Source organism: Cupressus sempervirens, chromosome 4, assembly GCF_028749045.1.
Source record: "Cupressus sempervirens isolate cs-2001-9-10 chromosome 4, ASM2874904v1, whole genome shotgun sequence".
Classification (NCBI taxonomy): domain Eukaryota; kingdom Viridiplantae; phylum Streptophyta; class Pinopsida; order Cupressales; family Cupressaceae; genus Cupressus; species Cupressus sempervirens.
The window spans coordinates 282,357,305-282,370,716 of NC_143121.1; the positions used below are offsets into that span (position 1 = coordinate 282,357,305).

The following is a 13,412-nucleotide window of genomic DNA, read 5'->3' on the forward strand; positions in this document are numbered from 1 at the left end:
TACTGAGAACACCTTTTTGAACCTAGGGTGTCTCATGCAGGAGCATCCTTTTTTGGCTAGTAATCCTACAAGATGGTGTGGTTTGACCTTGGATTTGGAGGACTTGGTCAAAGAAGGAGGAGGTGCTCGGTTATCAAAGGCACTTGGTGTGCACTAGAATTTGAGTTGACACTAAGTTGTTCATGGTTACAATCTTAACCAAGTTAGCTCATTCATTGAAGGGAATCAATCACCAAAGGGGGAACTTGATGTGTATGTGGCTCAATTTACATTTGGAACTTAGCTTTAGTATCGTCTGAGTTGGCTCAATCAATGAAGGGAGCTCTGTTATGCTTGTTGATTTGTTAATGTTTGGAAGTATTTCACTAATGCCCAGTTTGGACTTGGTGTCTATGTTCCAAAAGTTGTCTGTGAGCCAACTTTTAGCATTTAATTTGGGTTGTGGGTAGTTAATGAGTTTTGTAGCCAACTAGTGGTTTATGGTGATATTTAATATAAGGGTTTATTTTAATTTTTAATAGGCTATGCCAAGTTGTGGCTTAGTTGGGTATAAATAAGGGTGTTTTGTGGAGTCTTAAGTCATTATCATCCAAACTAGAGAAGAGGATGCGGCAAAAGAGTGAACTTTGAGAAGGGCTAGTAGCTGAGGATTAGAGAACAAGGAGATTTATTAGTAAGCTTGCAAGCACAAGTTGAGATCTTCCTTGGAAGTTTCTACAAGAGTGTTGATCTAGAATAGATAGTGTTGGGATTGGATCTTGAGGGATCTTGCATAACTATTTGTTTTTGGTAATTGCTATTGTATTTGGCACTAACCTGGAAGGCCTTACAGCTAGGCACATTGCATGAAAACAATTGTTATATAAGAATAAAGAGTTACATTTGGTATCAGAGCTTGCATTGTTGTTGTGTTTCTCCTATGTGGTTATTTGCAAGGATCTAGATTACCTCTAGTAGGGGTACCTTTAGATCCTTTTTGCGTCAATAGCTCTAGTATTGTCTGAGTTGGCTCAGTCAATGAAGGAAGCTCTATTATGCTTGTTGATTTTTTAATGTTTGGAAGTATTTCACTAATTCCTAGCTTGGACTTGGTGTCTATGTTCCCAAAGTTGCCTATGAGCCAACTTTTTGCATTTAATTTGGGTTGTGGGTAGTTAATGAGTGTTGTAGCCAAATTGTGGCTTATGCTAATATTTGATATAAGGGTTTATTTTAATTTTTAATGGGCTAGGCCAAGTTGTGGCTTAGTTGGGTATAAATAAGGGTGTTTTGTGGAGTTTTAAGTCACTATCATCCAAATTGGAGAAGAGGATGTGGTAGAAGAGTGAACTTTGAGAAGGGCTAGTAGCTAAGGTTTGGAAAACAAGGAGATTTCTTAGTGGGCTTGCGAGAACAATTTGAGATCTTCCTTGGAAGTTTCTACAAGAGTGTTGATCTAGACTAGCTAGTATTGGGATTGGATCTTGAGGGATCTTGCATAACTATTTGTTTTTGGTAATTTCCATTGTATTTGGCACTAAACTGGAAGGCCTTATAGTAAGGCACATTGCATCAAAACAACTGTTATATAAGAACAAAGAGTTGCATTTGGTATCAGAGCTTGCATTGTTGTTTTGTTTCTCCTATGTGGTTATTTGTATGGATCCATATTACCTCTAGTAGGGGTACCTTCAGATCCTTTCTGCATCAATATCCCATGAAGATTCCTTTTCTATCAGAGGGTTCTAGTTTTGTTCTCTTTTCTTTGGGTACATGAATTTACACTGGGCAACCAAAGATCCTTAGATGACTTATATCCAATTTTTGCCTCGTAAATATCTCTTTAGGTGTTTTGTTATTAGGATGAGAATGTAGACATTTACTTTGAATATAAATAGCTACTCTAGATTCTTCTGCCTAGAAATAGGAATCTAGATTTGATAATAGATTTTGCTATCACATCATAGATTTTTTTTCCTCCACTATAGTTCTATTTTTCCTCTCAGCTCCCTCATTTTGTTGAGAATTGTATGATATAGTTAACTCCCTCTTAATGCCTCAACTAACACAATATTCTATGAATAATGCTAAAGTGTACTCTATGTAATTGTCATTTCTTAGGGTCTTAATTTTCTTCCCAAAGAAATTTTAATAATAAGAGCTTTGAACTCTTTGAATTTATTTAGGATTTCCTTGGATTCTTTAAATTTTGTCAAATATATCCATGTTTTCCTTATGAAATCATCTATGAAGATTCCATAGTTAATGGTTCTTCCCTTGTAGGGTGATGTCATAGGTCCACCTAGGCCAGAGTGGAGTAGTTCCAATACATCTTTGGTTTTTCTTGAACTATTCTGGAATGATTGTATGGTGTTTTCCACTAAAGAACATTATTTGCATGTTCTAGAATGTGAGGAGTTTAGTTTGGGTATTCTGGTGACCAATTTATCCCTTAAATTTAATGATTGAAAGTATATGTGCCCAAATATTTTGTGCCATATTTCATTTATATCACAAGATTCATGAATGAGAGCTTGCTTAGGTTGCATACACAGTTTATATAGATAACCTTTCCTTATACCTATAGGTTTGTTTTTTGTAAATGTGATAGATTTGTTCCATGCCAAATATATCTCATCCATGAATGTGATCCTTTATCCATTATCTTCAAGAGATGATATAGATATTAAGTTTTTGCTAAGTTTAGGTATGTCTAGTAGATCCTTTAGTTGAATTATCATGCTTGATTCTAGTTTGATGTTGCAGGTCCCTACACCTTTTAGAGGTTGTGTGGAATCATCTTGGATGGCCACTTCTCCATCACTTTCTTCTAATTCATAGTTTTCATCCTTCTTTGGAATCTAGTAATATGTCTAGATGACCCACTATTAATTACCTAGGTGCTTGATTTGTTTGATACTTGATTTCATAGTGCTAGATAAAATACAAACTTCTCAAATTCTTCTTGTGAGTTTACTTTTCTAACATGGGCATAATATGCTTGTTTTTTATTATGTTAGGACAATTTACAACACAGTGTTACTATTGGTCAAATCTAAAGCATTGGACTTGTGAAGTATATTTTTCATATTTTCCTTTACCATGAAGTATTTTCTTTCTTTTGAAGTTCTTCTTCATAGTATTTGTATTCAGAACGTGTATGTCCTCATCTAAGGATTTTTGTTTGATTCCTTTTGGTAATGACCTCCCTTCTTCTTTTAGACAGTGAAATCTCAATTGGTCTAGCTTTAAGAGTTTTAATCTTGCACGAATAGCTTGTTTGAATGGTTCCCATGAACTTGGGAGGCCACTTAAGGCCATTGGGGACAATAACATGTTATCTATTTCATACCCAACATTACACAATTGATCTATTAATTCTATAACTCTCATAAATTAAGCATATACAGATTCACCTTTGTTCATCCTTATGTGGCTTAATAGTCTTTTTAGGGAAATATTTCTTTCATTATTACTTATCTCAAATGTGATTTCTAAGGACTTGAGTATGAGGTGTGTAGTTGTTTGTTTTTCTAAAATAGGCACAATGTGATTCCTTATAAAATCTACTATTAATTTTATAGATTTCTTATTATTTTAAGTCCATTGTAATTTTTTTGGCTCATTTTCAGGCATTGTACATTTATTTTTAACAAATGAATCTACTTTGTTTTCATCTAATACCATCAAGATTCACAGTTTCCATGTTGTGAAGTTATTGGCTCCCTCAAGATGATCCTCAAGTCTAATTGCACTTGTCATTTTGAAAGATAAATTTTGATAAGTTAAAGGTATGCAATCTAAATTCCTAAGTTTAATTTTAGGTATCTTATAACCATGGCTCTAATACCATGTAAATGATGAAACTTATATTAGATTGTAGGTTTTGAAATTTTACCACTAGTTATTGATGACAGTTTTGATCTTTTATGTGTATATTCACCCTTATTAATATTATACAATATTCTTTATTCTAAAATATATGAGTCACACTGTATTAGTGAATACGATCTGCAAGTAATATCAATATCAAAGTATGAGTGTTGGTCTGGCTGACTACATAGGTACATTGATTTGCAAGTGCAATACAAATTAGAATGCAAGGAGGAAATGTAGAGTTATAGGGAAGGATATTGATCTTTTGTAAATATTGATCATTTATTGATTTTGATTTCAATACTATAACTATTTATGCACATATACATTTTATTTAATACATGCTTCTCAGGATAAGTCATGATCTTTCTATACCAAGAGTTATGATTTTCTCATGTGTTTAGTTAGTAGATTAACTAACTAATTTGATCTCCTACAAGATTTGATTAGTTGTTTAATACTAACTAATTGTGACTATTATATATTAGGAGGCATATTTGTTGATATGAATCTACTTGGTTAGTATTAAAAGGTATTATAAGTTTAATTATAATATGTATATGTATGTGAGTGTATGTAAAGATAAACACACATACATATACATTTTATAATCTCAGGAGATCTAACCAACATTGTTTGATAACAAAATGGTACAAAATCCTATGCAAAATATATTATTGAGCATGAAACATGCTTCTTTGATTGAAGGTGAAGAAAAGGAGGTAATTATAACTATAATTATGCATCATTAATCCATATACAATATGAAGGACCATTCAAAAAATTGGAAATCTTATGTGGAAAAAAGAATGATTGAGTATCATTGATTGTGATCTAGAAACTTTTTTAGATAGCTATATAATATGGGTTTAATATCTAATTTGACAGATTTTTAAATTGAAGGTATGTGTTTATGCAAAATTCTAGAGGAATCAATAAATGATTGAGTAAGGTTAACGAGTCATGTAATAAGGAGATGTTGTAGATCTATCACAATGAGGTAATTAAGTATTGGAAAGCGAATATTTGTTATCAACATTTTAGTGCACATTGGAGGATTAGGGTACTGTTACATTCTAATTAGTGTATATGTATTGAATCTATTAACAAAGTGGTCCTAAAAGTCCTATTACAAATCTCTAAATAAAGTGCTCACTTAATTGTGATGCTAAATCCTTTTGTAAAGGTAGACTTAATAGTCTTGTATGGTTTTAGCAAAGAAGACCCCTTACAAGGTAGATCATAAAAAATGATCAAATTGTAGCTATACTAGGCACATTTTTACTATAGTAGTAAAGATGTTGTGGGTTTCATCACCATTTTTGTAAATTACCTTGACTTGGATGATTTCCATGAGAATAAATCTTGTGTCAAATGTTATTTACATGCTTATGTGTTTCATTCATGCTAATAGATTATAGATATTTTGTTACATGTTATTACACATGATTACATGATTGATTATGCATAAGGTTAAAAGTTTAATGAAGTGTGTGGTGAATTAAGTCTTATGTGGTTTATGATTGCAGTACTAAAATATTCTTGAGATTCTTATTCACCCTGTGGCCTCCTTCATAGCATCTCACTTTCCCATTAGATTTTCAACAACTCAAACACCCATCACCACTTGGTTTTACTCCAGATGATGCAACCCCATCATTATAACATATATTTGTAGGTATTTTGTGAATCTATAGTATGCAAAATTTAACTCCTCATTTAGTTTCAAAAAAAAAAAAAAAATTCCCTTCTATCTCCTACTTGCACCTTACAGTAAAACCCTATCTTCTAAATGAAATTAATTTGTACTTGACTGTATGAAAATATGTAGAGGTTAATATAAAGAACATATATGAAAACAAAGAGAAATTATATCAAGACCTAAATGGCTAAAAAGTGTTAGCCATCTTCATAACTCCATGTTATTTTGAATGCCTACTTGATTATTAGATTCCTTTTACTTCAATAGATGAATCATAGAGACTTTTGAATTTTCCTTGTAATCTCTCTATGTCAAAAATGGGGTTCACACCAAAGCTTCCTCTCACCCCTGCACAATTTCTTTCATGCCTTAGCTTTCCAAATGAAGAAAATTGTGGTGTTTTATAACAATTTAGAAATGAAATTCTACAATAGTTATTTAGACTGACTGGCAAAGTATTTTAATTAAAAAATGTCCTACGAATTTGGGAAATTAACGCCTCTAGCTAAGATCAACCTTCACCTAAAATTTTAGAGACACTAATCATGGGAAGTTCCTCCAGATCTCAAATTTGTAGTTTGATCAAGATTTCCAAAAGATATAAGTATGAAAAAATAATTTGAGTAAGAACATATGGTCAGAATAAGAAAGCGGGAACAAGACACATAGAGGTAAGGCCCTACCTCAATTTTTGCATAATAAAGAAATGGAAATAATGAGTATATAATAGATCCTATCTAAATTTTTCCTACGAAAGAGAGTGGGGAAAATTCAATTATACAATGCAACAAAGATAAAGAGGATCTAAAAAATCAGTAAATTAAAGTTCATTCAATTTAGGATGGTGCAAAATATAATTTTCTTTCAGTTACAATTAAAGTAGAACTATAACCTAGACATAGTTACATTTATTAGTAATGATAAATATAATTTAAGGTTTAGTATATATAATACCGGTTACTTGCCTTTTATTTTGAAAAATAGAATAAAAAATTAAGGTTTAGTTTAATTTGAGAAATGGTTAACTTTTATTTATTCCTAATTATTTTTCTAAATTTATATTTTTGTAATATTATTTTTGAACCATCACTTTTCTTCTTTCATGAAGATAACATGGTTGAATGTCTAGAGTTTCTAAGATAAAGTTTTAAAAATGTATGTTTTAACTTCAAGATTTAAGAAATTGGTTGATTATATATCAAAAAAGAGAAAGAAATTGATTGATTATTTGTATAGGTTTATGTGTTTGGTTCACTTTAAAGAGTCACCTATATTTTTTTTTTGTTTTTTTGTTATGATAACTTAATTATTTTATTTATAAACTAGCATTCTCAAAATAAAATTAGTTGTGTCAAAATAAAATTGAGCATGGTGGTCAATGAACTCCATCATGAAAATCTTCTTTATTTAAGTTATTGCAATTGATGTAAATATGCATTTACCTAAATCATTTGACATTAGATGTAATGAAAATTGATTATTTATGCATTTCATGCATTCTTAAAATCAATAGGTCAATTGAAGTGCATGGTAATGAGGCTTATGCACAAATTCTTAACATTTATATGTCACATTCTTCTATTTTCGATTAAGGGTTAAATAGGATTTTTTTAGGGGACCTAAAATCACAAAAGTCTTTACATCACAAAAGTTAAAGTTGATCAGAACAATACTACTAGAACAATAGTCATCGCCCCAATCAACTTGTAGAAAGGTCAAAAACCTAGCCAATTAGCCAAAATGAAGAGCCTGCATAAGCACCAAAAACCAAACAACTAACTATGTCCCTAAACACACAAAAAAGCCAAAACTCAACCTAAGATGAAAATCTCCTTTGAATTTAGATCAAGGAAAGATGTGTTAATATGTAGTGTTATTTTGTTTTCTAAGAAATAATTTAGTGGAAGTGTGTATGCAACAAATAAGGATTTTAGGGTTTATATGAGAAAAATAAATTTGACGAAGACATCTTATATATTTACCATGAATGATATTATGACAATTTCATTTTAAAACTGAGGTTTATGTCAGAGAAGACTTGAAATTGTAAAAAGATAGCTAGAGCAATACAAAATTTGTACATGGAAGAGCTAGGGCACATTGATCACATAAAGAGATAAAATATAGGAGCGATAAAGAGATATCTATGGCACATAAATACACACTGGTTTTTTCCATTCCTTCATTGTGGTTGGAAGGTGTGACAAAGGTTAGTTTTGTAGGGACATAGAGGGCTCACATGAAGACACTACATTTGTGTGAATGAGGGTAAAATTGGATGTGAGGAAAGTGGTAGGACGTCAAGTTGAATGTTAAGGGGGTGCTAAATAAGTGGAAACCCTATTTTAGAATAATGGTTCAAGTGTTTCCTATTATCTAGTAATGAAAGACATGGATGGTGATAAAGGAGGGAACCAAATTGCTTCAGGAAAAGAAGCAATAGAGATTGAACCTGATAAGTAAATGAAAGGACAAGTTGCAGGAGAGAAAGAAATGGAGGAGCAAACAAATGAAGGTGTATTCCATGGTTATCGAAGAAGAAGAAACAATAAAGATAAAATTATCTTGTTATTTTTTATTGGATAGGCAAAATATTATGAGCAAATTTTCTACATGAGTACTACAATGACCTCATTACACACACACACACACACACACACATATATAACACTATTGACATAACCTTTACAACCTTTAAAAAAAGATAATAATTTTATTAATAAAATATAATTCAGCCTTAATTTAAAGATAAATGTGAATTATTCTTAACACATATTAATATGGTTAAACATTTCTAGATAACACTATTGATATAACCCTTACAACCAAAAATAAAAAGCAAATGTTAGTTATTAAATTAATAACATAAAGTATAATTGAGTCCTACTTTGAAGATAAACATGAAATGTTCTTTAACACGTATTGATGTAATTAAACCTACCCTGATAAAAAGAAATAAATATAGATGCTACTTGTACACCGTTTTTATTCAATCTTATCTTTCATCTCCCGCATATTCTTCTATTACCTCTAATTTAGTTTGCTGGGTAGAACTGATTAAATTGTACACATCAAATAAATTGACGATGTGGCGTATTCTAATTCAAAGACATAAATACAAGATAAGTCTGACAAACATGCCACTATATAGATGACTCTTATGATGATTAAGGTGCTCCAACGACATTAGAAATACAATTGATAGTTCAACACAAACAATAGTAAATAATATATATCCTTCACATAGGACATTTTGTGATTACTCAAACCATGCCTAAAGATGTGTAAGCCAACAGAATACCACGATAAGATCTTACTACCTAAGGCTGGGCATGTCACCAACATTAAAAGACGCCATGGAATACGGCGAAGCATAATTTTTATCACAAAATGCAAGCGCCAAAGCTTCTTCCAATTCTTTCACCACAGCGCTCATTTTGGGTCTATTCGTTGACTCCTTTTTTGTGCACATGTATGCTACCTCTGCTACTTTCCAAGCTGATTCTATGTCATATTGGCCACCCAGCGATGAATCCATAAGCTCTGCTAGTTTGCCACATGAAAGGAGCTTGTGTGCCTGATACAATGATTTTTACAATATGTTTTTAACGAACATACTTAAAAAACGACTAAAAATATTGAATTGGGCACCAAACAGATGGATTACCGATTGTACTATTCCCTCCTTGGGTGATACTCCTTAAATAATCTCTAGTAAAACCACTCCAAAACTGTAGACATCGCTCTTTTCATTTAATGATGATGTGGCGAAGTATCTGCATAAATGCTTAACATTTTAGTCTACAAAAACTAGATGAAAAATATATTGAAGAGTACTTAAACTGTGAATATTTATGAAAAAGAGGAAATGCTAGGTTGTTAAGTGAAATACTCAGGATCAAGATAGCCAATGGTCCCTTTCACTTCTGTTGATATATATCCAATGGAACTCTCTACCAGTTTTGAAATGCCAAAATCAGCTAGCTTGGCAGACATCTTGTTATCCAACAATATATTATTACACTTTATATCTCTGTGTATGATTGGAGGATAGCAACCCTGATGTAGGTAGAGCAAACCTGCAAAATGGTTGAAATATGACCAGATTTACTTTTTCCCAAAAACAATAAAAAACAGCAATCAACTGCTGCCACAAACAGCTTACCATCCGCTGCTTGCCGAGCAATATTTAATCTTGTATGCCAATCAAGTGGCGTTTTCAATTTGGCTGCGCCTGCAAATGACATTAGTAAAAAATCCCAGTATAAACTTTTTTCTTTCATATGTTGGTGAATTCATATTGACTTCAGACAAGGTTCAACAAATACCATGTAGATGATCGGTTAATGTTCCAGACGGCATGTATTCGTAGACCAATGCCATTATGGTTTGTTTGCAATACCCAATAAGATTTACAAGATTTCTGTGATATATTCTTGACAGTATAGCTACCTGTAACCACAAAATATTCCTGAATTTGGGGCTGAGAGAATAATAATTTATAGAATTAACTAAAATTGAGTTTTTGACGATTTATTATATCTTTTTAAGAATACCAACCTCAGTCTGGAATTCTTGGTGGCCTTGGTTAGAATCAGTCTTAAGTATTTTGACTGCAACCTCAAATCCTGAAAGTCTGCCATAGAACACAGATCCAAAACTTCCCTTACCAATCAGTGTGGAATAGTTATTGGTAGAAGTTCTAATATCTCTCTCTGTGTATTCTATTGCCAGCCTGTGATAATCGTTTTGATTATTTTGACCTGAGATTGAAAAAATGAAGAAAACTTATCCAAGGCACAAGAAGGAAGAAAAATGAATAAAACTTTCCCATTTAAATTAGAAACACTAAAGTTGGACCTGCTTTTTTGCAATGAACAGATTGGATAAATACCTCCAAATATATGTTGGCTTGATACAGTTGGATTATGTGTGGCTGAAAATGGTTGCGATGCGTGTTTGCGCCTCCATAGCAAAATTCCGGAGAAGATGACCAAAACTAACACCACCGAACACCCAATCGACAGTCCGACTACCCAAACTTTAATCTTGTGGCTGCTTGCCGGAATATTATTTTGAGGATCAACACTGCATGGTACGAGTTCACAATAGAGATTTCTGTGAGTAAGAAGCATATTAGAGATCATACAAGAGCGTTGTCCGGGTAAAAGGCAAAATCTTATAGAAAGGCAAAAGAAAGTCGGTGTACCCAAGGTCCAAGGATGATCTAACTAATCCTTTTGAGACAGTTCCCTTCAATTTATTGTCCTGTAAATATCTTTTTACCCAAGAAAAAACACAAGCCCAGTAAGAGCGGTTATTTGAAAAGCACAAGTGCTGGTTTAATGTGGGGAACGAAAGAAGACATGCTATAATGGTAACCATAGATAGTGTAATTGGCAAACATACAGTTGATTTAACATTGGAAGCTTCTCCAATGATGTTGGAATTTCTCCGGTAAGTTGATTGTTTTGCAGTTGTCTATGGACATAGTAACAAAACCGAGTGCAAGATTAAGAAACAGACAGGAAAATCCACCCTTCACAATGAAACAAGGCATTTCAGGTGGGAGTAAGCGAAAGAGGCCTTACAGTATCCTAAGGTTCTTCAGTGAACTGAGGTCCGGAATATCACCTGACAAATTGTTATTTCCTAGCAGCTACAACCGATGACATAGAGTTAGTGTAGCACAGTAACACTGGATTGAGCAATATAATTTGTACCCAAAGCAATTTTGGCTTTCTCACTACATAAGCGAGTTACTAAACTCTTACCAGCTGTTGTAGTGCTGTTAAGTCCGCTATATTTGAAGGTATTGCGCCTTTCAGATTCATTGTTGTTAGATCTCTGCAAAAAAAAATATAGATACTTCGAATCATACACATTAATAGCATAAGATATATGTTCTGATGAATAATTAAAACACAAGCTAATTTACATGATGATGACTCGCGGAGGATCGTCCTCGCTGCAGGTAATCCCTGTTGAAGAATAACCAGCTGGTAAACATGGATCTCCTCCCGTCCAATCGTCTGGAACACTCATTGCATCTGCTATTTTTCTGATTGCAACCACTGAACTCCCACAATTGGAGAAGACATTATTAGCGTATATAATATCTGGAACTAATAATATACACAAAACAATAGAGACTAGGAATGGAATACAGAAATTCACCATCTCCGGAGTCTGTAGTTGTTTGGGTTTCAAGCTTTCTATACATTTCTGCTCCATTTATGAAGGGTCCCAATTCCGATAAAGAACTGGGTTGCAAAGTTATTTTAATGGGGTCGGGATTGTCAAGCTGTAAGTCTTTATTTGCTTGGTAGCATTCCAAAAACTTAAGCTCTATGAAATCTGATATTTGGTATTCGTTAATGAAGGCAGCAAATTTCTGTCTCAGCTTTGTCTGGTTGAGGTTGCAGAAGTAAAGTGCGAAAGAGTAAATGCCTGGGTCAGAGGAAACCATATATATATCTGAAATAGTCATGTTGGCTACTTTTCCCATCCCAATTGCAGTACTTGAGAGGTTAAGCGGTGGTTTATTCACTAGCTCCTTCCCTAATGAAGATGTATGTTCGCCATCAACGGTAATATTGACACTACCTTTACTCGCTACTGAAGAATACCACGTGCGATCAAATGGATCGTCTGGGTACCTGCCAAAATGAGCAAAAATATGTTTCGGATAATTACAACAGTTGTTAGATTCGCGTCTATTGCGCCAAAGTTTCGTAGTAAGTTGGAATCTCATTCATAAAACACTTACTTCAGGAAGTTGTCAATAGATGCATCGAAGTAGATGCGATGTACGAGATCTAATGCGCTCTTTTGGAAATCCGTTGAATTGTACATGGAGGATTCGAGTGGGCGCAGCTCGATGCTTGAAATGAAAACAGAATGATTTTGTTCTGTCTGATTATTGCGGGCAAGGCATAAACTCAGACTCGCACTTTTAGCAGCCAAGATGATCTCGTAAGCATAAAATGTTTCATTGTCTATACCGGATAGGTCGACATTCGTCCACTTGATTCCCTCGATAAGTAAATCAAAGAATCTTGCCAAAGGAACTGAATAATCTGGAATGAATGATGCTCTTACCAAGTAATTTACATGAGGATTCACAGGGATGAGATAGCAATACTTCTTCACTGACGGATCCTTAAAGTAGGCGAGAGTCAAGAATTGCATGTAGAGTGTGTCTGTTGAACTCCTCGTCCAAACGTTGCGAGTTCTAATGAAGGGGGAATCAGAAATCCAGCGTAGGTTCTGCTCGTCTGTTCCGTTATCGATGCCGCCACAGTTGATGTTGAGGAAGCCTGAACAAAAGACACAATATAATGTCATTAAAATTGCAAGATCGAAATCATATAAGAAGAAAAAAGAGGTTACCATCTGGATTGGAACGTGCGAAACTCAATAATCCAACAAAAAATGTAACGAGCAACAGCGAGGGACTTCTGAATTCCATGCCAGACAGATTTCGGACCTGTTAAAATTGGATAAACAAAATCTATCAAAATACAATCGTAAGAAGGAACTCAAAGTTGGTAATGAAAATAGAATCTTAAAGAGAATTTCACCTTGCTGGTTGGTGAAATGCAAATTCGGGCCTGCCTAATTCTGCATTCTATTTTCAGAGAGGCGCGTCTATATATAGACTCTTTTCCAAATCTAAGCAAAACGGTTAATATCTCAGCCATGGATTTAACAACCTAGGTATTGCTAATCAAACAAGAATTAACATCATAATAATGGATTAAAATATGTCTCTACAAACTTCAAGTCTCTTACGGAACTCTGCTCAAATAAAACAAAATTTTAAAATGAATCTTTTCAATTTGTTGGTCAGTCT

General features: G+C 33.4%; 1 protein-coding gene across 2 annotated transcripts; it reads right to left on the reverse strand.

Moving 5' to 3' along the window:
• Window positions 1-8,547: 8,547 nt before the first annotated feature.
• On the reverse strand, window positions 8,548-13,178 carry LOC149561097 (putative LRR receptor-like serine/threonine-protein kinase At1g67720). 2 transcript variants are annotated; one of them, XM_089823749.1, is made up of 16 exons: window positions 13,141-13,178; window positions 12,950-13,046; window positions 12,327-12,876; window positions 11,735-12,216; window positions 11,496-11,631; window positions 11,332-11,404; window positions 11,149-11,216; window positions 10,967-11,038; window positions 10,767-10,835; window positions 10,452-10,645; window positions 10,114-10,320; window positions 9,886-10,005; window positions 9,723-9,791; window positions 9,450-9,636; window positions 9,225-9,333; window positions 8,548-9,134 (listed from the first exon to the last, which is right to left on the reverse strand). In XM_089823749.1, exons 2-15 carry the CDS (start codon window positions 13,026-13,028, stop codon window positions 9,258-9,260), a joined length of 2,382 nt encoding a protein of 793 aa, XP_089679875.1. In that variant the 5' UTR covers window positions 13,029-13,046; window positions 13,141-13,178; the 3' UTR covers window positions 8,548-9,134; window positions 9,225-9,257. The 2 variants fall into 2 exon arrangements, with proteins under 2 accessions (XP_089679875.1, XP_089679874.1); XM_089823748.1 differs by having other exon boundaries at window positions 8,689-9,134; window positions 9,886-10,009; window positions 10,118-10,320; window positions 13,141-13,170.
• Between the last annotated feature and the right edge of the window lie 234 nt (window positions 13,179-13,412).

Coding starts and splice junctions, on each gene's coding strand:
- LOC149561097 (XM_089823749.1), bottom strand. CDS start 13,028: ATGGAATTCAGAAGTCCCTCGCTGTTGCTCGTTACATTTTTTGTTGGA. Junction 10,646..10,766: donor AGATCATCCTTGGACCTTGG/GTACACCGACTT, acceptor CGTACCATGCAG/TGTTGATCCTCAAAATAATA. Junction 10,006..10,113: donor AGAATTCCAGACTGAGGTTG/GTATTCTTAAAA, acceptor GGTTACAGGTAG/CTATACTGTCAAGAATATAT.